This window comes from Tetrao urogallus, assembly GCF_951394365.1.
Source record: "Tetrao urogallus genome assembly, chromosome: 7".
Taxonomy (NCBI): Eukaryota; Metazoa; Chordata; class Aves; order Galliformes; family Phasianidae; genus Tetrao; species Tetrao urogallus.
Window position 1 is genome coordinate 43,476,326 of NC_136820.1, and position 27,166 is coordinate 43,503,491.

Below are 27,166 nucleotides of genomic sequence, written 5' to 3' on the forward strand. Positions count from 1 at the left end.
GAAAATTTCCTCATTTAAACTTTCAGTGGGGCAGGTAGGAGCAGAGCCCAGGAGTGAGCAATACCCACTCTGGGTCATGGGGTGGAGAAAGGACAGCAGTGCACTATTTCAGGAAATACCTGGAAATGATGGGGCTCTTTGCATATGAGCACTGTCTGATTGCACCATCTCACCTGCCAAAAACCACCCTGGCTCTCAAGCCGAATGATGCAATCCTTTGTGTGAGAGCTACAAAGGTACCCTCTGATCCTTGCCTGGTTTAAACACCTTCACATCAGTACTTTTAAAAGAAGTTTGCTAAACACTGCCACAGTTACGGATTTCTGTCATATAAAATATATCATTTATGGTAGAAATAGGCATGTATGGGGAAAATGCAGATATCCTTGTGGAAAGCATGCTTTCCTCAAGGATATCTGCATGAGATTCCCTTCCCTAAAAATCAATCTAATACTTAAAGCTGAATAGAAAGGGACACGCGGTATATTACATGTAGATATTTGCAGTTTGAATCTTGGTGGGGTTTTCTGCAGCATTCACACAGTGTTCTATATTCATTCAGAAGATTAAGGTGTTTGATCACCATTTATGAAGGAGCTGTGGACAAGTTGAAATGACTTTATTAGTTTTAACTCTCTGTACATGAATGCAAGTATCATGCAGCAAAATCTTCCAAACTTTTCAAATCTCCAGTTTATTACCAAAAAACAAAACAAAACAAAACAAAACAAAACAAAACAAAAAAACCCACAACAGAATTTCTGTCAACAGTAGCACAAAAGCACTAACAGATCGCAGATTTTGATTCATATCCTGCAAATTTATGGGAAATTTTAATCAGGAATACAGTAAGGGAACACCTAGAAACCTACTGTTTAATTAAAGATAGTTGACGTAACTACAGAAACGTCATGTGTAAGCAAATCAGAAATCTTGACTTTAGGATATAGCCCTGTGCAAAAGAACAACCCATTACATGGAAGTATTGGTTAAGGGCAGGCCTCTCTATTGATAAAAAATCAGCCTAGAGATGAAGAATGCAGTGCAACCCATATACGAAATCAGGTCGGGAGAGGAGGGTAAAACTCAAAGATCTTAGCATGCAGATGAAAGTTGTTCATATAGCTATGCCAGTGACCTTAAAGAATCAAAGAACCAGGTGGTTAAACTAGGCAGAACATGTCTGCATGGAAAAATGGTCATTAGAGAGTGCTCTAGACCTGGGATTAACTTTTCAAATTAAGAATGTGAGATGAATAAAACCAAATGCTTTAGAATACATATATATATTATATAAGAGGACATAATCCTAAGGACAAGAAAGAAGTATTAAGCAAAGTTGTTACATTTTGCAAAATGTTTCATGCTGAGCTAATTCTTCCTCCTCAACTCAGAATGAATGTTATCACTGCCTTCAGCATCAGTAGCCATCAGTGCAAAGCGGAGGGCCAGACTGTCTTCAGCGCTGTTGGCTCCAGACTGAAGTTTAAAGAATGAGTTCTGCAGGAAATTAGGCAAAAGAAAAACAATAAATAGATAGATAGATAGATAGATAGATAGATAGATAGATAGATAAAGTATGTGTCTTTAGATCAAAGGACACAGTGCTCAAACAATAAATTCCCTACACTAGAGGCTGTAGAGATAAACTACAGAGCTCTGCCAGCCTGAGACATCGTTGCAGGCCTCTAAAGGGGATGGTATAGTCCCAAGGTAAAGAAAATGAGGCAGTGGAAGAAGTGGACCAGTTGGGTGGTAGTCACCATCTCTGGAGGTGTTCAAGAACCATGGAGATGTGGCACTGAGGGTCGTGGTACAGTGGGCATAGTGGGGTGGGTCAATGGTTGGACTAGGTGATCTCAGAGGTCTTTTCCAACCTTGACAATTCTGTGAGCTCTACCACTGCACAAATCACTTCCGTACTTACGTTAACAAACTTTGACTGCTGTATTTGTTTAAATAACAAGGTAGAGTTGCTTATAATTTCGCATTTAAACATGGCTCAAAACAGTTGGACTGTAATCTCATTGATGGTTTCTGGTTGACACTGTAATACAAATAATAAATGTTTATTTAGCTTTAAAATAAGGTGATGGAAAAACTCAAGCAATCAAGGGCACTCAGTAATACTGAGAGTCAGGAAGTTCATCAGTGCATTCACGAATGATTCCATACTGTCTTTTATAACAAATTGGAACGTATGGCATAGGAGAGGTATTCTGTGCCTTTTAAACTAGTGAAATTTCTTCCTGATATCTTGTTGTAGTGTTTAGGCCACAAGAGCTAGCATTAAAAAGATCTAAGCATGGGAATGGTGACAGGTGCCAAGAGATTGTTCCCATTATTGATAGAGAAAAAATACAAGAAAAAAAGACTGTAGATGACTACAAGAGGCATCCCCACCCAGACTTCTATATGCAGAGTGGTTGTGAATTCTAGCTGCTGTTTATAACTCAGAAAGGATAGAGCAAGATGAGTCCTTTGGCTTTCTTCCACAATAAAATCTTTAATTTTCCAAAAGAAAGTAACAACTTCATGAACCTGCTCCTTACTTCAGAGCAAGATTTGGTTTACAAACTGAAGTAGTTTAAGGATTAAAAAGTTTAGTCTATCTCTGCAAATGAACTTTATCAAAGTGTAGGTAAAAAAAAAATAAGAAAAAAAAAAATCAAGCCTTCAGGTAAACAGGAGCATTTGCCAAATGGAAATCCCAGCTCTTTGTATATTTAGTAATGAGCGAAGATAAGATTTCTTTTTTTTTTGACAGCATGATGGATACAATCATAAAAGGAATCATGCTGCTGTAACAGAGAATACGTGAAGAGTGAATTTGATGGCTACGGCTTTATTCCCCAACATGTCATACCTTTCTTTTATTTAAACTACATGAAAGTCAGTTTCTCTGGCATGTGAAAATGTTAGGGTTGTGTTGCTTTTTTTCATTTTACGTTCCTCCCCCAGCATGGACGTGATACATATAATTGTCAGACTCAGATCTGCTTCTCAGTTCAATAGCACTCATTTAAGAATACATATTTATTAATATGAATTAGAAATATACAGTAAGCAAAGAAACACAACCTCTTATGAGAACACTGGATAAAGTTGTTGCATACTACTCTGCTACTATGGATTAAAGCGAGGACAATACCAACAACACAGTGAAACCATTTGGTTTGAACCCCAGTATTTCAGTTTATGCCAAGTTCAAGGCTGCTGTAGATCAAAAATGAAATGAGTTTTCTGGTCTCAGCCTGTTGCTTTTGGGATGTTTATGCACATTAAGAAATGAAAAAAATCTGACACGTCTGACAGTTTCTCCCAAAACTTGAAGGTGCTTGAAGCGCTCACGCAGAAGAAGTAGCAAAGCACAGTTTCCAAAACTGGTGAACAGTTGGTCAGCATGGTCAGCATGAAGTCTGTTTGAGACTTGAGATTCACTCTCTCTCAAAGGGAGCTGAAGAACACCCAGGGTACCTCACCTTCTAACACTAAATTAATGCACTGCTCAAGAGACAGGGGCATCTTCTGGCCTGCCACGAAGCCTCAGTGCCTCAAGAGGTCTCAGCAGCAGATAAAGGCACAAAAAAAGCCTAATTGTCTCTTGTTACGAGGCTGGCCTCAAAATGGAGTTCTGAAAATGAAATTAAAACTGGTTACTGTCAGTAGACCAATAGAGTCCAACAGTGACTCCACCACCTCCCTGGGCAGCCTATTTCAATGCCTTCCCACTCCTTCTGAGAAGAAACATTTCCTAATACTATTGAATGTTACCTATGAGCCTTTGCTGCTTCAAGAGTGGTGGCTGAGCAGGACAGCTTGGTGGCAAAAGAAGCACCAGCAGCAGCATGCCAAGCACTGGGAAGAAGTTGGCTTCTCCTCTCCTAGGAAGAAAAGCTCTGGAGAGAGTGGGAAGGATGTAAGTGTCCAAAAACCAATTTAGAGTTTTTATCTGAAAGATATTCCTAATATTTTCTAGCCAAAAGAAAGGAAGAAAGGAAGAAAGGAACACCACAATGATTCAGTGATTTAAATTAACGTCTCTGATGTCAACGCACTGCTAAATTGCCTTAAGTGAGGACAGGAGTTACCTCCTCATAAAAGAAAGCATATATGATGGGAGAGCAAGCAGATGTCTCCTGGCAGACAGAGCTGTTGGAAAGAAGCCAGAAGAACCTAAACTTACCTGATAACTAATTACAGCTATCACCAAGTTTTGATTGTCTATTTAAGCCAATTGTGATGTGACAACACCAGATGATTTCTGTTTACTTTCTAAGAAGATTAACCTGGCTAAGTTGACCCACATTATGGTTAATTTCAGAGGATTTGGTATTTGGGGGAGGGACTGAAGTAGAGATGAGCTCTCAATTATCTCTAGGATGAGATAACACCAGGAGGATTGTGATTGTCCTTATTCATTATGCATCAATAAATAATAATTTCACTCAGCACCTTAAAATGCTGAGTGTGTGCAGAAGCTTTCATTGCTCATCTGAGATGTGCAGTTTCCCATTGCAAAACTCTGAACTCCTTGCTAGCCTTGTAGTGGCACTGCCTGAGTGCCTGTATCTTTATCTGGGAAGTTACTGATGCCAGCTGAGCAGTCTAAAATGCATTCGCTCTGGAGAGAAGAAAATCAAGAGGGGAAGGCTTGGAGATGAAGTTATTCTTTTTAATTGTTATTTTTTCCCCTTATAAGTGTATGTTCTACTCTAAATGTTTATTTAAAATTAAACATGGAAAAATGCTGGACTTTTGGATTGAAAAAAATATAACTTACTACTTAGAAATAGGTCTTTTTGAATTGATGTTTGCATTTTAGAAAAGATATGTACTTGTTCTGGAAACGCTTTATCACATGCAATCAAATTGAGTTTGTAAGAGAAGAAATATTTACAGTCAATCTTTCATTAACAATGCTGGTTTCCAGTGTCTCTCATAGCAGTATGCTGTGAGCTGTGCACATACAGAAAGTCTGGTTTAACAGCATCCTAACCAAACAGGCACTTGTGTAGAGAAGTTTCCATAAGTTTCAGTAGATGTCCTTCCCACAAGACACAATGAAGAAAACGTATTTTCTCCCCAGGCTGTAGGGAAACAGACTCCTTGCTGATGGTTCATTCATTTCCCTTGATGCCAGTCCCTTACACTTTTGTAGATATTTCATAGAGAATCAGGAGTAAGCATAATGTGACACATCTAAAATACTGTAAAGTGAAACTTTGACACTGTACATTATTTTATGAGGGTCTCTCTGAAACCACCATGATGTACTATATAATATACAGCGTTGATAATTTGTCAAGAAAAGCTCTGCCTTCCTAGAGCCTCCCAATGTATTACATCAACGTAATCAGGGGTAAACCTTTGAAATGATATATTGTGTGAAGATGCCAGGTTAGGAGATTACTTTTAAAACTACTGACATTGTATGAACTAAACATGACTTCTATGGAGTCATTCCTGCAAATTCTGCCAATTCAGATTAGAAATGGTGGTTGCAATACATTATTATGAAAACTGTATGAATACATAATCCTCATCAGGAAGTTAATAAATAAAAAATGAAATAAAAAGAAAAAAAAATCCTTAAATTCAAAGTGTGAGATTTGTTTATTAAAAGCACCATTGTCAGAAGCAGCAACACAGGACATTTTGGCTTCCCAGCCAACTGGACATTGCTTTGCAGGCCTCAGACTGCACAGATCCCGTAAGTGCGTAGGTATAACGAAGTCAGTATTTAATTACAACTGCACATTAAATTGCACAATATTCTCTGAAAAATGTCTACACAATGTAGAAATTTGATGCTCAGTTTGAACATTTGTTGAAGGCTCTTTGTTGAACTGAGTGCTGCGTAGTACTCTGATGTCTTATGGGTCTGACATTTAGTAAGGTAATAAATTAAAGTAATTATGTAAATGTATAATAAATGCATTCAACAGGAAATAAAGAGTGTGAAGTGCAAGAAGAAAAAAATCTTGTTTTCTAAATGGCTGTCACATACAGAAGTCCAAGATCTTAGCAGAAAGTTTTTGGAGGCTGATATTGTCTTAGAAGCATAGCATGAAATAATCCTTACTTCTAGTAAAAATATAATTTCACATAATGATATCAGATTAGGAAATACCAACATAATTTAAAGATATCAGTTCTCTGATGTTTGGGATGAAGATAGCAAGGTGAGGGTCTTACGCTTCTTCCCTCTGCTGAAGACTTGCCACCAACAGTCTGATTCCTGATTGACCAAATAACTCGGACAACATTTTCATACTTAAGTGACACTTTCAAAAGCCGCCTATGCATCTTCCTGCATCTACACAAGTTTGCTTTGGCTATTCCATAAACTTTTTCTATTTGAAGTGTGAGTGAGGATGCACCACAGACCGCCATGGTGTCTTATGCAACTTTGAGACTCAGTCTTGTTTCTGAGTCCATAGATGCACAAGTCACTTAAAAAGTGTGTCTGTGGTTGTAAATCACCAGAGATCTTGAAAAATTTTCTCTCTTGACTCCTCCAGGTCTAGTGACTATTCTTGGTTGACCATCAGCACTGGTATTTACACAACAAGGTGTTTAAAGTGAGAGTTTCCTCTTGGCACTCGATAATTAACAGAATATTCTGCCCAAATTTACTAAAGCTCCCACTTAATTTAAAACTGTCTACTCATCATAGCTACTCTAATTATGTGAGTATTCTGTCCTCCTTGAAACACTGAGTAGATTTGCCTCAGCAATATCTAGATATGAGGTTGGCTGAAGAGCTTGGAAGATCGGTTAGATCCTCAGCCAAGGCAAGCAAAGTGTTTCTTATGCTGAATCCTACTAACAGCAGCTAAGTACTTTTATGACACTTCATTTTACTACATCAGATTGGAAAATTTAATATGCCTCACTCTAAATTGTAAATTGTTCTTCCTACTTCAATGGATCTTCACATGGACAGAGTGAAGTAAACAGTATAAAAACAAGGTTGGGCTCTCTGAAAAAGAAATCTTGGATTAGTTTGGAAAGAGCCTGGAAAAATGGTGTTTCATCTCCTGTCTTCTCCTGTCTTCTAAGCTCACAAATGAATAAAAATACCGATGCACTAATGTCTGCAGCCTATTTGACTTGCCCTTGAATTCAATTGGATACTAATAGCTAAAAAATACTGATTGAGGCTGAGTAATTTTTACCCAAAATTTAATTTGTTTCAACAGTATAAAGAAAGGGAAAATATTATCCGGCTCTTTACTCAGCAGATTTAAATATAATGACATAATATGAATGCATTCAAAAAATTGCCTGTGTTCAGGTAGTGCATTTTGGAGTGATTTCAAAATTCCCTAAGTTTATCTCAGTGAAATGCATTCCCCTCTCTCAAAAATCACTGAGTTCTTAGTGCCCAATTGCCTCTGTCACTTACACTGTTTACATGCTGGGTTGTTTTCTAGCATATGTGCTATGCCTTATTTTGTCAGGTTGCCCTTACACTACTTTGCGACTATTTTGATTTCTTCATGCATAAATTATGAATTATTTTACTTTCTGAAAGGAAGGCTGGCTGAAGTAATAAGAGTGTGGATATTTCAGTTTGATTTCTCATTTTGTTTTTATTATGAATATTTCATGAGTGTGGGCATTTTTTTTACAAAGAAAACTCCTCACTTCCCATGAATTTAATTTTTCTATAATTTTTCCTTCCATATAGAAATATATGCTCAGGGAAGAGCTCAAATAAAAAGAAAAATGCTACCTTTTGTTTAAGAAGGTGCTAAGTTCTCATAACTCCAGCTGTGAAGGGAGAAATACATCATATTCTCCAGTGGTTGGCCTTCTTTGGTCATCAATGTTATTCTATATACAAAAGTATGTAGATGGTCCTATAGATGGAAAGTATTGTTGGTATGCTGTAGCTCCCTGCTGAGAGAGAAGCCATGCATAGGCACCACTGTTGTGTAGACAAAATACTCATCAACATCACTATTTTGAACATTGAGACAGCGAAGCATATTTCTCTTCAAAACTTACTCAGATGTCTTCATGATAACGAGAGCCAAAAGATGAGGATATAGTTGAACTATTGCCCAAAGACAATTACTGATTAAAATTCATTAGTTCTACAAAAAGTTTGACCAATGGATTAGTAGTCACATTGCAGCAGATTTGGGCAAGAAGGCCACAACTGTTAAGGAGACATAACGGCCTAGCATGAATAGTTAATAGTTTGCTACATGGTAGAGTTTCTAGTGGAGTTACCCAAAGAATCTCACCAGGGAGCTGGGCAGGGCATGCTACTTTGATGCTATAAAACCATTGCGTTACCCCTCTGCTTTTATGTATGAATCAGAGGAATAGTTAACAGCACCAAGAGCAGTTTGCTTTGAACAACACAAATGTAACAGACATAACATCAAAGCAATTTGAAATCCACTGAAAACAACAGAAAGACTCCAGCTGAATCCAGAGGACTTTGAATCAAGGCCCACCAGGGTCAAGTCAGCCTTCCTAATGGGTTTTCTAAGGGGATCCCATGGGAAATTGGAAAAAGGATTCCAATTTCTTGAACCCAGGGATTACTGAGGCTTGAAGCATACTGTTTTTTTCGAAATCATTTGTTCAGGTTCTCCTTCTTTCCCATTCCAGCCCTTGGCACAGCAGCACACAGGTTTATGGTGGCACAGAGGACCCTGTGCACACAGACCCTCCCTCCCTTCCCTGTTTCCCCAGGAGAGATGTTTCCGAGAGCAGTTTGATATAGTATACATGGCCAGTGCTGTCCTAGAAACAGCACTAAAACAGCTTTACAGACATCATCAGACAGAGGAGTGAAAGGTTCCACATAAATTCAAGACATCGTGTTGACTTAGAAAGCCCCACATGGCTTGAGATCCATGGCTAGAAGACTCACAGAATCGCAGAATCATAGGGACTGTTAGGGACCCCCAGAGCTCACCCAGTCCAACCACTGCTAACGCAGTTTCCTACATCAGATTGCACAGGAAACTGTGCAGGTAGGTTTTGAATATCTCCAGAGAAGGAGACTCCACAACCACCCTGGGCAGCCTGTTACAGTGCTCTGTCAGTCTCACTTGTCTTGCTGAAATGGTGCAGGGATTGGGCCCTTCCCTTGCATGGGGATGTACCAGTTGATGGAGCATCCCGCACACCATTTCCTGAGTTCTCATATCTGCCTCTTCTTCTGCAAAGGATGGCATTTTGTTAAGCTTTCAGGAACATTTTGGAGCCCTTTTTTTCTGCTATCAAGGTGTTTTAGAGTGAAAGGGCGTAAGTGAGCAACGTGATAGATCTGGGGAGCTCTTATTTTGGTCAGGCAACAGATGAGGCATATGGAAAATTTATTGCACTATAATTGTGTTATGTGATATTGATGCTGCAGTATTAATGACTGCAAAGTGCCCAGATTGCTTCAGATGGCCATTTACTGTCATTGTTACTAATCTAAATAAATAAATAAGAGCAACTGAACTGATGTCTCTAAGATATGTTTCAAAGCCACACAGTGACATGTATGAAAGCGCTTGTGAACAGAGAGACTCAAATGGTATCAGGGACATTTTTTATTGGGGTCAGAAAGAAATAGAACAATTAAGTCATTTTCAGTCATATACAATATATTAGGAACTCTTTTAACAAGCTCAGTGCTAAACTGACTGGCATGAACAAAGCGTTTTAAAAAGCTGGGGTGTAAATATGCCAGAAATAAAGAAAGAAAACATGTAAACTGTGCTCAAAAATAGTCTGCAAATGTAAGGAAACAAGAAAAACTAAGACAATCATGCACATACCTCTCCTGCTGCCATGGCCCAGTGAATACAGTGGTTACCATGGCTGGATCTGGCTACGAGGTGGACTTTAGAGGGCAAGCTTTGTTCCTGATCTCTGCCCAAACAGAAAGCCTTGATCCAGTCTGTTGGTTTGTGTACTTTGGGCAAGCCAACCTCACACTGCAAAAGGCAGCAAGTTAAGTTTGAATTTATTTCATGCCTTCAGGTTTCTCTTAGCATCCTCTGTCTGGCTGTCATATCATACAGCCTGGGAGACGTATTATCATCTGATATTCCAAAATATGACTCGGCACTTTTCCCTAAATTGCAATAACGATACAAGGCAGGCAGACAGCATTACTTGCATTTTGTAATGCTATTCATGCATCAGTCTTCGTTTTTCCTGAATAGAAATCAATATCCTAAAATGGAGGTCTTACTGAATAAGTAAATCTTCTACTAACCATTTGTGGATAATAATGATGTCTATCAAAAAGAGGCTCTTTTTAATGTTAAATTTATGCACTTTTATTAGCTGCTCTTATCCTTGGAACAGAAAGCAATGAGAACAAATCTGTTAAAACTAAATAGCTTCTTCAAAATCAGAGGAAAGTTTGTGTGACCCCAAGACAGCCATGAGAAGATCTGTTAGTATTGATCTGCATGGGAAAAAAATCTCTTTTGGCTTTTCATACACCCACAGCCTCCAATGATTGTTGACTCAGTTGCCCAGATAAATTCCAGAGATAAATAACCAACACCCTAATAAACATAATAACTATTAATACTCCAGTTAACAATTTTTAAAACAACTAAATATATATATATATAATTTCTTTTGAAGGTTTGTTCTTAGCAGTGTTTGTATGATTGAAACACTGGATCCAACTAATGATCAAGAATTCAAGTCAACATAACCAGCAGGACTAACCCTTAAACATTCTCATATTCATAGCCAGTGTTTAAACAGCTAGATTTCAATATCTCTTAACTTTATGGTTATATCTCTTAACTTTATGAGTGCCAAGGAACTTAAGAAATATGTACTGTGATTACTTCTCACCTCTGTGCACTTGGTTACATTCACACCCATGTATACACACACACATACAAATTCAAGGTATATATGGGAGAAAGGAAGAAAAGAAGGAAGGTAGGAGGGAAGAAAAGAAGGAAGGAAGGCAGGAGGGAGGGAGGGAGGGAGGGAGGGAGGGAGGGAGGAAGGAAGGAAGGAAGGAAGGAAGGAAGGAAGGAAGGAAGGAAGGAAGGAAGGAAGGAAGGAAGGAAGGAAGGAAGGAAGGAAGGAAGGAAGGAAGGAAGGAAGGAAGGAAGGAAGGAAGGAAGGAAGGGAAGGAAGGAAGGAAGGAAGGAAGGAAGGAAGGAAGGAAGGAAGGAAGGAAGGAAGGAAGGAAGGAAGGAAGGAAGGAAGGAAGGAAGGAAGGAAGGAAGGAAGGAAGCTTTCACATACTTATTTATTTAGTCTTAAAATAAATAAATAAAGCTCCAACACTTTTCCATGTGGTTTGATGCTGCCTTTTCTTCTTCTTCTTCTTTTAAACTCGGCACCAGCCTTCCTGCTGCCTCTCCGGGCACTGCGCGAGCAGAGGAAGATGCTCGGAGCTGCTCCCATCGCCGAGCTCCCCTAGCGGCTGCTTCCCTCCCCTGGCACCGCCTGGATTCCAGTGCCCGGGTTGGGGTTTTCCCCCACTCATGACCAGGAGGAAGTGGCTGCAAGTGCTGTGGATCACAAACCAGGAAGGGAAAACTAAATGTTAATAATTTCTACCTGAGGATCTCGGTATGGGAAAAAAAAAGGTCAGGTCGTCCAAGGAGACTGAGGAAGACTTGGTCTAAAGATTTTGCTGTAGTTGTACAACTAGACACCACTTATTGCCCTGCTGAGGGCATAAAGAATTCTATGAGACATTCTGCTTTATAGTCTGAGTTAACAGAAAATATGCACACAGAGTATGTATAAAAATATCTTATGAAAAATGTTGCCTACCTGATTCTGTGTGTGTGTGTGATGGAAGGCTTTACTGACTGAATTCAAGACTATGATTAGCATTAATACACAAGCAGATATATTTAAAAACAGCAAAATCAGTGCACGTAGTTGTTCCAAAAGCAGCTGCTTTTTGCCACTCTGCACACTGAGAGCATTTTTCCTGTGGCAGAAATGCCTGCATACTGCACAACCACAGGCGTATCTGAGCAGGTACCAGGCTACCCCTGAATGTTGATGGCAAACAAAAAAATAGATGGAAAAATATGAGCTTAATATCTCTCACTGGTGCCAGCATTTGGGGTTTTGTTGTTGTTTGTGGGTTGTTTTTGGTGGCGTTGTTTCGGGGTTGGTTTTTTTTTTGGTTGTTTTGTTTTTGTTTTTTTGAGGGAAATTCCTAGGAACAAGACCTGTTCTGTTTGTCACTATGAAGGTGTTGCCAGCCAACCAAGTGAAATTTTTAAGTCAATTTTAAAGATAGCAATTGCAATGCCACCAGGATAGGCAAACAGGGATGAACTACTCCTTCAAATAAACGAGTTTAGTATCTTTATGAAGGAAGGTGGGGTGTAGAAAAGAAACAAACAAACAAAGCTTGAGATGAAAAGCCTGCCTGATTCTCTGCCATTTATACCAGTCTTACTGCATCCTAACCTCTACCTTCACTGAAGTTTTTCAGGTTTAATTCAGTGGAGGTGAGCATTCAGGTCCCATGTATGTTGGGAAATATCACAGGTGCAGAAGAGGCTGTGGGAATGAAGCGTTAGCACTCTTAAAAGTGATCATTGATTTCAAAAGGCATATACTAAAGGTGAGCTCTAAAGTTGGCTGTTAAGGGTGAAAAGTAATTAAAATCCAGCTGAAGTCTACACAAATGTTTGTCTCTCCAGTTTTCAGGGAGAAGCTTCCTGCACCTTGGTATTCAGCAAGAATAAATGTATCAGTGCAAGGAAACTCAGGGAGCTTGGCCAATGAACATCACTTGTGAGGTCTGAGCCCTTCCCTGTTTTATGCAAAGCAAACAGCAGACAACAAGTTCAGATTTCAAACAGCAAAGTTGGTAAGTAATAACTGAGTTTCTCAGAGGTGTTGCTGGATCACAGCAAGGGTTAAGGAGGCAAACATATCCCAGGCCAGTGCTGGGAAAGACTGGGAGCTTTCACAGTTGTGGCAGAGCCACTAGAAGAGCCCATATGGAAGCAAACAAAGTTGGGCCACACAGCTATAGGAGAAGCTTGTACACAAGCAAGGAGAAGAAGACTCTTCGGGATCAGTGGTGGATGCACCCACAGCACGGGTTCTTGCTGTATCCAGGAGTAGAGGGACCAGATGACCCTAGAGCTCCCAGAGATTTTAGATTTGAGGCATTAGAGATCCAACAGGGAGCTCAGGGGCACTGCCAAGAAGGACTCAGCTGTTAGCGTATGGTCTCTGGGCAAGGAGGCCCTAGGGGCTGCTTGCTTCTGGGGGTGCTGTGGTTGGGGGCCATGGGAAAAAAGAGCAGAGCAGCTCTTTGAGGGCTGGGACAGGGCCCAGCTCCGTGCTCAGAGAACAAAAGGTTGTCCTGCATGTTTTGGGACATCAAGACCCAGCACTGACTTTTATAATCCACATCTGAGGGACTGATCTTTCTAAGGCATCCGCGTCTAGTTGGTGTTCTGTTTGGTGGTTCTTACTGTTGTTGTTCAAATGTGCCCGCAGAGCAGGCAGGGATGTCTGTGGGTTGGGCAGTGATGTGTTGGGAAGGGTGCTTGTATGTCGGGCAGGGCTCTGATGGGCAGAAATGTCCATGTGTATGTCAGACAGGATGTGTTTGTTGGGCTGGGTGTCCATGTATTGGGCAGGGTGTCCATGTGTCAGGCAGGGTTTCCATGTGTCAGGCAGGGTTCCATTGGGCATGAACATCCATGTGTTGGGCAGAGTGTCTGTATGTCAGACAGGACATCTGTCTGTTGGGCTGTGTGTCTGCGTGGCAGGCATTGTGTCTGTATATCAGTCAAGCAGTGTGTCTGTATGTCAGGCAGTGTGTCCGTGTGTCAGGCAGGAATGTCCATGCGTAGGGCAGCGTGTCTGTGTGTCAGGCAGGGTATCTGTACGTTGGGCAAGGATATGTTGGGCAGCACGTCTATATGTCAGGCGGGAGGGATGCGTGGGGCAGGATGTCCGTATGTCGGGTACGGTGTCCGTGTGTCAGACGCTCTCCAGCAGCTCTGGGCGGGCAGAGCACGGCTGTAGAGGTGGGGGCGGTCGGGGGGATCCGTGCTGGGAGCCTCTCGTGGTTTGTGTCCTCCCGGCCCTGGGAGAGGTGGAACTGCAAGCCCGGAGAGCAGGGCGGGTCAGCGGGCACACCCCGCACCCGGCCCCGCTCCCGGCCCCTGCGGCCGCTCTGAGGCTGAGCAGAGCCCCCCGCCCCCCAGCTCTGCTTTCTTTCACATCTAATTTGATAGCAGGGTGATTTCGAGCTTCCCACAGTTACAACTTTTCTTGATTTCTCCCCTGCTCCCCTCCTTCCCCCCCCCCCCCTCCCCCCCCCCCGTGCATTTATTACTCGCATTTAATTAATTCCTTCTTTGCGTTTCCTTTCCTGTTAATCTTTGGGTGACTGCTCTGTACATATGGCAATCTGATAATGAGGGAGTTTATCCTTATTCCCTATACTTGATCCTCCCAGGATATCGATCATCTTTCCTTGGGGAGAGGGACAAGGTAAGAAGGGTGATAAAAGATTTGCAGGATCCCACACCATTAGGGGCAGCTTTTATTCCTTGGCACTGTTTAATCAACTGCTATATCAAGTCATGCTGTTTAAGCAACCACATCAAAAGAACGTACCCTCTTTTGTATAAATTATGTATTCCTTGTATCTGTCTTCTCGCATGCACGCAGACGGGAAGATAAAACTTGAGTGTGTTTTTCATGGCACGAAGCAGGCGTTTGGCTGTTAGACGGCTTGTTTCTGCAACTCGACGGGCTGACAAAAAACTCGCAGACGAGCAGCTGCCTTCCTCACTCCTTACCCACCGTTAAAAACGCCGACATTTCAAGTTGGGAAAGAGAAAGTGGTGCTTCACTGGAAGGTTACGCAGAAGCATAAGTAACAGAAGAGAAGAGTGGGTGCACGGGAGGGAAAAGTCGATCTGAGAGTTTCCAATCACTTCTTTCAAGCTCTTTCTCTAAAGTTTACCTAAGAAAGATCACTTTGTCCCTTGCAAGTTGGGGTGGTGCTCCATGTTGCTGTTCATGGCGTACAACTTTTTCTTGATTCTTTTTCTACCATTTAAAAACTAATTTTAAAGTCCATTTTCACGTGCTTTAAGTGGATTACGACTCAGACGGGAAAACTCCCATATCACCTCTCGCTCCAAAGAGCTGCATTTTATTTTTCCTTAAATAAAGCTGATTTTTATTTATTATTTTTGCTAAGAGAGTGGACTTCGGCTCACTTCAGCGTGTCATCTCGGGACTTTTGAGAACTCTCAAAAAGCTCCTTCGAGTTTCTGGACCCTGGGACAAATCGCGCGCTCTCCGGAGCAAAAGCAGAGGAGCCCTTAGCAGCGGTGTTTGTCCATACGGGACCCTGCCTTTCCGCCCGACCTGCTCTATCAGCCCCATCTCTGCAGTTCTGCTCGTCTCTCAACACCTTTGTCTGATCAGTCGCTTTTGGAGACCGGGGATAAAGACATCACTTGCCACGCTGCACGAGATAACAATTAATTTCACATTAAACTTATCCCCCCGCCATTCACTTTGCCGGGATCGATCGCTGCTAATTGTGTTTGCGGATGCTTTCAGCGCGTCGCTCTCCTTCAAAACTTAATGACACCCTGCGAGGAGGTGTGAGAGCCGGCAGAGCCGCTCGGAGCGCAGAACAAAGCGCAGCGCTGTGCCATCCCTGACCGCGGCCACTTCCCGACTCGCTGCGTTATTTTCAATGGGGACAGCTCTGATTTTTATTTATTTACTTATTTGAAAATAAACGCTGCTGAGGTGTCCGCGTGATGCAGACTGGCGGCCAGCTGCCTCCTCCTATCGGTTTTTCCTTCCTCCAAAGCAGTCATTTATCAGCTAAAACGTGACTGTGGTTCAATGCGCGGCTGCACGAGGGGAGCGGTGTCCCTTGCCATGGGAAGAAACCTGTTACAAAGCCCCCGAGGTGGGCTCACCCTCACACGGCACTGTTTCCCCCAGAGCTCCACCATTTCCCCAATACGTTTCTATTTGCGGGGCTCCCCGCTAATTCGGCGTTTTATGAACTGCCCTCAGAAGCCCGCCTCGCACCCCTCGAACCTGATGTATTTTGCATTTATTATTATTATTATTACGCAGAGGCGTCTGTTCCCCTTACTGACAAATGTACCATTCTGCCAAGAAAGTTTTTATTTTTTTTTTAAGAGAAAAAAAAAAAAAAAAAAAAAAAACAGCGTGTAATTGATGTTATCCCAAGAAAGCGCAATCCCCGCCCCTTTCAGCTCCGAGCCCTTCAGGTAAAAGGAAAAAAAAAAAAAATCTTTCAAGAATTTGTTGCCTTTTTGAGGGTTAAAACATCAGAAGACAAGCTTGTCTCGCCTTGGCCAATCAGCTCTCGGCCCTGGCAGCTATAATATAGAACTAAAGGCAGACTCCTCTCACAAGCGTCTTGCTTTGCTACCATTAAAATCAGACCCTTTTTGTCTCTCGATTGCTGTCTCCCGACCAAACTCCGATGTGTTCCGTTATCAGCGACCTAAAGGCTGCCATTCCAGCACCTGTCTTGCTAGGGATCGGTGGATAGTATACGATCAGAAAGCAGACAAGGACATAGGAGGAGAGAGAGCTCTAGAGAGACAGCCAGGGATAGGCACAGAGAGCTGTGAAGTAATTGGATTCAATGGACGAAATGCTGCTGTTGACAAGAATTCTCTTGGTGGGCTTCATCTGCGCTCTTTTAGTCTCCTCTGGGCTGACTTGTGGACCAGGCAGGGGCATTGGAAAAAGGAGGCACCCCAAAAAGCTGACCCCGTTAGCCTATAAGCAGTTTATTCCCAATGTGGCAGAGAAGACCCTAGGGGCCAGTGGAAGATATGAAGGGAAGATCACAAGAAACTCCGAGAGATTTAAAGAACTAACCCCAAATTACAACCCTGACATTATTTTTAAGGATGAAGAGAACACGGGAGCTGACAGACTGATGACTCAGGTAGAGCCACAGAGATACCTGTATTTGTGTTTGTTAACCTCTCTGAGCACCCCTAAAGGACGCATCTGTCTTAGCATTTTTTTGAGAGCCCCCCCCTTTCCCTCCCCCCTTCCCCCCGCCCTCCAAACTCGGCTACTTTCCCCGTAATGTCAATGCCATCTCTCAGACAAGTTAGCGGGGCCGGAGCCGGCGGTGGGGGTTCGGTGCGATACCCGCCGGCATCGCCATGGCGTTCCGTGCAACTTGGGCAGGGACAGCCGCTCGCGTTCGTCCCCACGGATGCACTTTGCTCAAACGAACCGCATCCAGCGCGGAGTACCGCGGGCGCGCAGTGACCGCTGGGCCGCTCGCTCCCGTCGCCGGAGGAGCCCCCGCTCGGGTTTATCGCTCGGGTTTATCTCTCTTTTCTTTCTTTTTCTTTTTCTTTCTTTCATTTTCTTTTTTTCTTTTTTCTTTTTTTTCCCCGCTGTTTCATTTCATTTTGCCCTTCATTATTTTATTTATTTTTTCCCTCGCGAGCGTATTCTATATTTAGTAGGCATGCAGTCGTGCACTCACAAAAGGCAGCTGAAGCCGGATCGACCATGGCTCTCCTGATTCCGTATGATAGAGCTCGTATTGCAATATCATCATTTGCGATTGTGCCCATCAGAGCGTAAATATATTGATATTTCTTTAAGGATGCTCGCCGTCAGCGCTCTGGTACTTCCATAGGGGAGGGACTTGCAACTTATCGGCATTGCATCACCTTCGGGTTTAAAAAATCTGATGGCACAAGGTTTACAACCGGGTAAATATTGGATCTCGGGCGGAATCGGATTGCGGAACCATTTTATGCAAAAAGAGAGAGAGAGAGAAAGAGAGAGAGAGAGAGAGAACCTCTCCGAGAGTCACCTCGTAATTATTATTCATGCTCACCAGAGAGCTCGGTGAAGTCAATTGCTCTGCCAATCCCGGAGTTTCTCAAACTACATGCAATCTAGGCACTGGAAATGGGTTTCCTCCAAATATAGGTCAACGGCGCTTTTTTTTTAATATTAATACATTTAAGCCCCACCTTCAGCGCTAGAACAGGACTCTCGGGGAAGGACGAGGCGGGGAGTGGACGCGGAGGGGGTGCGGGGAAATGCGGGGGGGGAGGGAGGGGAATTTCCCAAACTATCCCCGCTCCTCGGCCTGATTTTCCGCACGTTTGCCGGCTCTCCCGGGGCGCGGGGCCACCATCTCCTCCCGACCACCTTAAATCTCCGCGTACCTCGGAGCGCGGCGACGCGCCTCTGCCGGGGCGGAGCGCGGAGCTCCGTGTGCGGTGCGCGGAGCTCGGAGCGCGGAGCTTCAGCCCCCGCGCCCCGCTGAGCGCTCCTCCGCCCTCTCTGCCTCCGCATCTCGCATTTTCAGCTCCACTTAACTCCTCTCTCGCCCATCGATCGCGCCGGCTCGGGTTTCACCCTTTCCTACGCGAACGGAGAGCAGGAGGAGGAGACGGCGGCGGCTCCGCGGGAGACGGGCTCCCGGCGGGGCACAGCGCGGCGGTGCGGGCGCGGAGGAGCGGTGCGGGCCGGGGGCGGTGCGCGGATGCCCTCCCGGGGCACGGCTCCAGCCGCATTAGCCGGCAGCGGGTGAACTCCTGACCTTCTGTCAACTTCCCTCAGACGAACGGAACGAAAACAAATAGTTGTGTTTTTTTTTTTTTTCTTCTTCTTTCTTTCTTTCTTTCTTTCTTTTTCTTTCGGCTTGCCGTGCTTTAAGCACAAAGAGGGAAAAGGGCTGGGTTGGGGCAGAGGGGACCAGAGGAGAGGGGTCGGATTCGGGGGTTGCCGTCCCGCAGCCCCCCGCCCTTCGCCTCGAGCCCTTCAGGCATGGAAAGATCTTCCCCCGGAGAGAATTGTTAGACTCGGGGAATAGCCGCCAAATGCATTAGCCGTGGGTTAATATTAACTTCGGAGGGGGGTGGAAAAAAAAAAAAAAAAGCAAACATAGCTCGGTAAGTCGGGTTCTCAACTTCGCAGGTGACAACAGCGGTTTGCTGAGGGCTGCCCCCTCCCTCCCCCCCATCCCGGCCATTGGCTGGATTCGGCTGGGAGATAAGGAGGCCAGGTCAGCACGATAAAGCTGGAATTTGTTCGAAATAAAATAGCCATCTCGCCTAACGCGGGCACACGGCGGTGCGCGATGGGAGGAACTCAGAGATCAGCTTGGCATTTAGGAAGCCCACCAGGTTGTTTACACTGACAGGTACCTGTTAAGTGTTTCCTTCAAGCAATTCATTTGTGAAGAGATTAGGAGCTGGCAGGAGAGGGCTTGTTGAACAACTTCGCCTCCACACAAAGCGTCGGCGGAGGCAGCCCTGCTGAGCTTCACGGTGGCTGAACAGAATTGGGCTTGATTTGTGGCACACGACCCGATGAATTAATAAATAGTCTGGGCTTCACGGCTTTTGACTCCGACAATCCTGCTCAGGCGGAGTGAAAGGGAGGAAAGTCCTTTAGGAGGCCGTTCCCCTGCTTGATTCCCGACTCCTTGCGTTCTCCGGGCCAGAGGCCGGGGGGGAGACCCGCCACTAGAGCTGCTAGCGTGATATGCTACTATCATGATATCCTCGTATTGTGAAATCCTTCTATCGTGATATCCTGGCGCTGCGATATCCTGCTACCGTGATATTCTGCTATCCCGATCTTGTAAATACCCTAACATCCAGCCATCCCCATACCTTGCTTGTCCCCGTACAGCTCTGCAGGAGCACATCCATCCTCCCAGGTATGCAGAGGGGGAAAGTAAAAAAAATCCCCTGCGCTTCCTTGTGCTCTGCTGCAGGGAATGGGCTGAAAGCAGCCTCCCCGGCTCGTTGCACCGAGCGCTAGGCCACAGAGTCCAAAGTGAGCTCGTGATTGCTTTTGATATCTCTTGGGGCCATGTGTGCTGCTGGAATTGCTTTTTATTGTGGTGATAGACACACGGGAAGTTTCTTGTTGAACAATTTTGTCACGTCCCTCGGAGTGGGGTCGGAAAAGGGGTGGCCACACTTGGCCCTGCTGGGAGCTGGGAAGGGGCCTTTGTGGGACAGGGCGTCCCTCTTGGGGCTGTATGTGAGGGAGAGCTTCTGCTTGCCTCTTGCTATGGCTTTACCCCATGTGCATCCGTGCTGTTTGTAGTCATGAGTTATTTCCCTCTGAAAAAGGGGGGAAAAGTTGGTCTTGTGTGGTTTTACTAGCTGTTGTGCATTTCAGTCAAATGCTTTCAGTGCTGATTTCTTACGGCTGGGGGTGGCTGCAAGTCCTGTAGAATTGGTCATTCCCCTTCATTGGCCCACACACCAATCCTCTACACTTTCAGGGCTCCTTATAGAGCTCACCCCTGAATCTGCCCACAGTGCAGCTCTAGGTGAGCCCAGCAGCTCAGGGGTGTGAAGGAAAACACTGTAACCCTTCCCTATGAGGCCTGAAGCCTCTCATTGCTCACAAAGGCCCCTCAGCATCCCTGTAACTCCTCTGCTTGGTCCTCTCCTGCTTTCCATCTTCCCTCTCTGAGCCGTGTTACCCTACGTCCATGCCGAAAGCAGAGGGAGTGCTCCCAGCCCACGTTGCTTTGAGGACTGTAATGAGTGATGGGCGAGGAAAAAAAAACACCACCAACAAAACAACACAAAAAACCAGTAGCACGTAAAGGCTGTTAAAGTGTATTGAGACCCCTTTCAACAGAGAATTAAGCTGAAAAGACCGGGGGAGACATTCCGGGGAGAATCTGTGACTCCCAGATATATGGCGAGTGTTTGTTCTCGGCAGAACTTTGTTCTGGGAAGGGGACAGGGCACTTAGAGCAGGAATGCGGGGCTTTGAGTCCGCACACTCCGGCTGTGGGGCAGGTGCTGGGGAGGGGGAGGCGTTGCACTGTTTCACCCCTGCTTGCTCCCTTTGGCTGGGGAGGAAGGGCAGGATGCGACCCTAGGGGTGCGGGGAGGCCGGTGGGTCATCTGATGTCGGTGACAGCAGCGTCTCCTCAACGCGCCTTTCCCTGTGTCCCCATGTCCCCGCAGCGCTGCAAGGACAAGCTGAACGCCCTGGCGATTTCGGTGATGAACCAGTGGCCCGGGGTGAAGCTGCGGGTGACCGAGGGCTGGGACGAGGACGGCCACCACTCCGAGGAATCGCTGCACTACGAGGGTCGCGCCGTGGACATCACCACGTCGGATCGGGACCGCAGCAAGTACGGGATGCTGGCCCGCCTCGCCGTCGAGGCTGGCTTCGACTGGGTCTACTACGAGTCCAAGGCGCACATCCACTGCTCCGTCAAAGCAGGTGAGGCGGGGGGGGGACGCGCTGGGGACACCCCCGGGCTCTGTGCCCCAATTCCCCGTCCCATCAGCCCTGCCCGCCCCGTCGGGGTCCGGAGCGGAGCGCCCGCCTCTGAGGCACACGTGGGAGGGGGGAGGCAAAGAAGAAGAGGAGGGGATGCGAGAAAGAAAAAAGGAAAAAAAAAAAAAAAAAAGAAAGGAAGGAAGGAAGGAAGAAACCCAGCCAGCTGCAGCACCTCCTGCCAGCGTTAATTTCGCTGTCAGTTTGCCCAGCCTTCCCACCACCGCCACACGCCCTTCTCCTCCTTCCGTGGGATCCGAGCTCTCCCTATCCGAAGCGATCGCTCATCTCGGGGCAGGAGCGGGCCGGGAAACCGAACACCGAGCGCGGCCCCTCCGCTGGGAGGCGCCGGGAAATTCCCAGCGCCCGATACGAGCGCATCTCTTTCTGCCTCCCCTCCCTGTGCTTACAACGCCACACGCTGTCTCAACCCGGGAACAGCTCGTGAGAAACCCCGAGCTGCGTTTGGCGCTTCTGAAACAAAATTATTGTCGTTTTGATTATTTTAAGTGAACACCTTGGCGTGTGCCAGCCTCCTGGTGCTGTACAGCGGTGTTGTGAGAGCATCTTCCAGCCTGGAGAGTGCTGCAAGTGTCAAGAAACACTTGGGTGCAAAAGAAAATAATGGGATTTCTCTAAATATATCAATTTACTTCGAAACAGCAAGTAAACAGCATTGGCTTCACCATGCCAGTCTGTAACTGGGTCCCGATCCACACCGGGACTTCTCCAGCCCACGAGGGCTTTGTTCTGGGAGCCCGACACTGGACACTGCTTTTGTTCATGTCCCCCAGCCCTTCGGAGGCTCTGCAAAGCTGCCGGTCTCACAGCGATACGAAACGTCCCTTTCAATAGCGAGGATGGGCTTTATGGCTCAAGGTGTCTGATTGTGGCTCACAATAACCTTATTCCGAGCGCCCACCCTAATCCACCGCCATGTATATTTCATAGGACAGGAGCGACCCCGAGCTGCTCATTGAGATTCCGCACACGCGGACTTTGGGGTGACATTTAGTGCGTGTCAGGCGGGGTCGTGTGACTGTACCACGCGGGTTGCAAGGGAACGGGCCTGAATTCCACCCGCTAGGTCTGGTTTCAAACTGTGGAAACCTCGTTTCATGACGGAGCATCTTATGAGAAGATTAAACCCCATAATGGCAGGCAGGAAGATTCTTTATCTAGATCTCTGTTTGCAAAAAGTATGATCCCGGAGACTGGAATGCAAAGAAGAGTTCCCCCAAGGCCCGAATTATTGTCACTGGGACAGGGGAGGGAGAGGCAGGGGTGGTAAAAGGGACATTGATAATGCGCTGCGGCAAGTATTTAGAGCGAGCTTCTACATTTAAAATTCAAATACACATCTTGAGTGCCTTGGAAAAGTGGCTCTGCTGTGCAAATAGTGCTTGGAAGGTCCTGGGTTTTTTGGAGAGTATGTGTGTGAATTGGCACATAGGGTTTCTGCACCTGAACAAATAGGGAGGGGGAGAAAAGGGGGGGAAGAAGCTGGGAAAAAAGTGGAAGTGTCCTCTCTTCCAAGAGTGTCTGCATTTATTACATGAATCAGAATGACAATGCTGATCCTTTATTGGATTTTAATTAGAGAACCCAAACAAGCTCTGCTCAAAGAAGCAGATTTTCACACCTCAGCCAATTCACTGGCATGTTTGTAGAGCTGCTACAGTACTAGATCTATTCATCAAGTCCCTGAATATGCAAACAAAGCTCAAGCCAGACCTTTGGTGCAGGCTTGTACAAAGGTGTAGTTTGCTAGCAGAGGGCTCCACATAAAGCACATAGCTTGTTTGTTGCCATGTCCTCTCTGAAGAGGCCTTGGAGATCTCGCTGCTTCATTTCTGAAAGAGAAGTGATAAAGTCGTTAGCAAATCAATAATGTTCTTATTTTCACCCTTCCTGTCCTTCCTGAGAAAGTCATTAGGAGATGCTCAGAGTGTTTATGTAAATCATGATAGCTTCAGCACCGGCCACAGAAGCAAAACATAAAATCTGACTACCTTTAGGAGATAAATTACCAGGACTCTAAATTGGCATAGTGACTAACTGAGAGAAACAAAGGGAATGCAAGGCAAGGATCAGAAATGCCGTGACTGCAGCAAAGGCATTTGATAGCCCATGGTATCATGGGCTACAACCCAGTGCAGAGAAGTGAGACCCTGCAGTTCCTAGGCTAGGCCTGGAAATCAGCAGTGCTCCTTTCGAACTGCACTGCACAAGGCTAAACTTTTCAGAAGGAATTTGCAGAAGAGATTTGAAATCCATCAAGTCCTCTCACTGTTTCTGATTTGTTAAAGCCTACATTTATTCTTCCTGGTAGCTCTCAAAAAGCAGCAGCGGTAGCTACAGCATTCAGTGTCAAAACCCTGAACAATTCCAGCAACAGCTGAGCACATGTTTGAGAAACATGGAGGTGTGGTGCCTAGGGGCATGATTTAGTGGGCAATAATGGTGGTAGGTGGGAGTTTGAACTGGATGATCTTAGAGGTTTTTTCCAGCCTTAATGGTTCTATGATTCATGTGAAGGAGATATCTGGGTTGGGTGCAGGCATAGGGATGCCCTGGGACCACTAAATCAGGACAGAACCCTGCTTTTGGTGGAGTGAAGTAGTGAGAGAGGGGTTTTTACATGGAGTGAATTGAAGTCTTGGGGACTGCAGGGCAGTGGTGTTACAGGGAATGGGGTGCAAACCCCAGAAATGAAAAGGCAGTGAAGTCTGTGGGTGGGAGTCTTGACAAATTGGGCTTCTGTTCTTTCCACGAGAAAGCTATCCTGCCTTGTGGCATTTGCTGCCTGAGAGATGGGCTTCTTCAGTACAAAGTGCCATGAGCAGCAAACAGGGTCCTAGAGAAAGAGAAGACACTCTGCTTGTAGACCTAGCTCTACCTGCTGGCATCTGTGATGTGCAAGGCAAATGGAACCAAGTGAGAAGTACTTCTAGAAAAAAAGAAAAAACAACCCTTATTCTGGAACAGCTATTTCAGCAGAAAAGTTTTGACTATCTTGCTCAAGGAGGTGAATGCAACTGAAGGGCTTGTAACTCAGCAGGAGGCCAAGCATGGTGGCATGGTGCTGGAAGGGTCTCTTGTAGCCAGCTGCAATGGGGACATGCTGGTTACCAGGACTCGTGGTGCTGGAGAAGACTGGAGAAGAGCAGGCTCAGGGGAGACCTAATCACTCTCTACAACTCTGTTAGAAGAGGTTTTGACAAGGTGAAGGCAGCCTCTCGTCCCAGATAGCAGCAGTATGATGAGAGGGAATGGCCTCAAATGAGCCAAGTTCAAGTTGCATATTAGGAAAAACTTCCTCTTGGAAGGAGTTGTCTGGCACTGGCATGGGCTGCCCAGGGAGGTGGTTGTGGACTCACCGTCCCTGGAGGTGTTATGAAACGTGTAGATGTGGCACTGAGGGACATGGTTTAGTGAGCAATATTGGTGGTAAGCGGATGGTTGGACTTGATGTCCTTAGAGATCTTTTCCAAGCTTAATGGTTCATGGCTCTATGCTTGGGGCACGTTGGGAAATGTGTCCCCGCACATTGCTCACCCCTCTAACACCTTGTGTCTCTTTTCTCGTGCAGAAAACTCAGTGGCAGCCAAATCAGGAGGCTGCTTCCCCGGTTCGGCCACGGTGCACCTGGAGCACGGCGGCACCAAGCTGGTGAAGGACCTGAGCCCTGGAGACCGCGTGCTGGCTGCTGACGCAGATGGCCGGCTGCTCTACAGCGACTTCCTCACCTTCCTTGACCGGGAGGACGGCTCCCGAAAGCTCTTCTACGTCATCGAGACGCGGCAGCCCCGAGCCCGGCTGCTGCTGACTGCAGCCCACCTGCTCTTCGTGGCCCCCCAGCACAACCAGTCAGAGGCCACAGGGCTCACCGGCGGCCAGGCGCTCTTCGCCAGCAACGTGAAGCCTGGCCAACGCGTCTACGTGCTGGGCGAGGGCGGGCGGCAGCTGCAGCCGGCGTCCGTCCACAGCGTCTCGTTGCGGGAGGAGGCATCGGGAGCCTATGCCCCGCTCACCGCCCAAGGCACCATCCTCATCAACCGGGTGCTGGCCTCCTGCTACGCCGTCATTGAGGAGCACAGTTGGGCCCATTGGGCCTTCGCACCATTCCGCTTGGCTCAGGGGCTGCTGGCCGCCCTCTGCCCAGATGGGGCCATCCCTACGGCCGCCACCACCACCACCGGCATCCATTGGTACTCACGGCTCCTCTACCGCATCGGCAGCTGGGTGCTGGATGGTGACGCGCTGCACCCGCTGGGCATGGTGGCATCGGCCAGCTGAGAGTGGCTGGAGAGGGACAGAAATGGAGTGTGGGAGAGAGAGAGAGAGAGAGAGAAAAAAAAAGGGGGTGGGGGGGTGGAAGGAGAAAAAAAAGAAAAAAAGAAAAAAAAAAAAAAAAAAGAAATAACCCAAATGGAAAGAAAACAGAAAGAAAAAAAAAAAAAGCAACAACAAAAAAAAAAGGAAAAATAATACATATTTTTAAAAAAGAGCACGGATTAAGACTTAAAAATAATAATAATAAAATAATAATAATTAAGTAGGACAGTCCAAAGTAGACTTTAAGGGAAACAAAGACCCCGGGAAGTTCTGTTCCGTTTAGTTTATAAATATATATATATTTTTATTTGTTCTTTTGTTGTTTTGTTCATTGTTTTGTTGTTGTTGTTGGTTTTATTTTTTCCTCCTCTCCTGGATATTTATTTCTTTGGTATGTCGAATAGATGTTTTAAATGATATGAACCGGACCTTCAAGAGCCTTAAATAGTTTCTTTGATAATTTATTATCATGCGAACTGTTCTCACAGGGGAAAAAATTATTTTGTGAGGCTGAGCAAAACTGCGCAGAGTCTATTTTTCTACATGTCACGTGTGTCCTGACTTTCAGAAAGCAAAATTCCGTACTTTCCCATCTCTCCATTACGTTGCTCCTTCATTTCAGCGAGTCTAGAGAAACAAGCAAGCGAACAAATATACAGAAAAGAAAGACAAACTTCATGGGGGTCCGTAAATTATATTTTTATACACAGAATTGTAAATTAGATTTTTTTGAGAGATCAATACTTAACTGAATCACATTTCGTTTTTTGAAATAGTGTAAAATATGAGAATATATTATTTTAATTTAAATAGTTTCAAAATGTAACGTCATTTCCTGTATTGTTTTCCATGTCTCTTAAATATTTTTGCTCTGTAAAAAAAAAAAAAAAACAAAAAAAACAACAAAAGCAAACCACCATTTGGCCACGTTCATGGAAGTCAAGACTGTTACACAAACTCTTTATTTGGAAAAAAAAAAAAAAAAAAAAAAAAAAAAAAAAAGCCGTAAGAAACTTTGTTATTTTTAACTTCAAGAAAAAATTTATTAGAAAATAATATTTTTTAAGAAGCGCACATGGCGGCAATTCTGTGACGATGGAGACGGTAGTTTGTACAGAGGGGAGAAAAGGATGTTTTGCATTAATAAATTGAGAAATAACTGCTGTAAATTTACTAAAATGTATTTTTGAATATTTTGTAATAGTTTTAATAGTTTTATAGAAATAAAATGTGCCATGCACAGTCTGGTTAGTATATAATAACTAAGAGTTCCTGGTGCATCCCATTTTTTGCTTTTTTTTTCTTTTTCTTTTTCTTTTTTTTTTTTTTTCCTTATTTTTTTCCTTATTTGTTTGGGAAACGTAACGTATAACGCCCGTAGAAATGCCCGTTATTTTATTTAGATATGTTGCTTATCACTTTTAATTTTGGTACGTTGGATAAGGAAACAGATACATCACACCTGCTCCAAACCTGTTGTACTAACAGTAGAACCTCACTCATTCGCACTAACAACCGCAGA

At 45.0% G+C, this 27,166-nt stretch overlaps 1 protein-coding gene across 1 annotated transcript; it reads left to right on the top strand.

The window, feature by feature from the left end:
* Positions 1-16,645: 16,645 nt before the first annotated feature.
* Positions 16,646-25,605, top strand: SHH (sonic hedgehog signaling molecule; the record flags this gene model as incomplete). The annotated part of the gene is made up of 3 exons (XM_079538287.1): positions 16,646-16,954; positions 20,988-21,249; positions 24,899-25,605. 3 exons carry the CDS (start codon positions 16,646-16,648, stop codon positions 25,603-25,605), a joined length of 1,278 nt encoding a protein of 425 aa, XP_079394413.1.
* Positions 25,606-27,166: the final 1,561 nt, after the last annotated feature.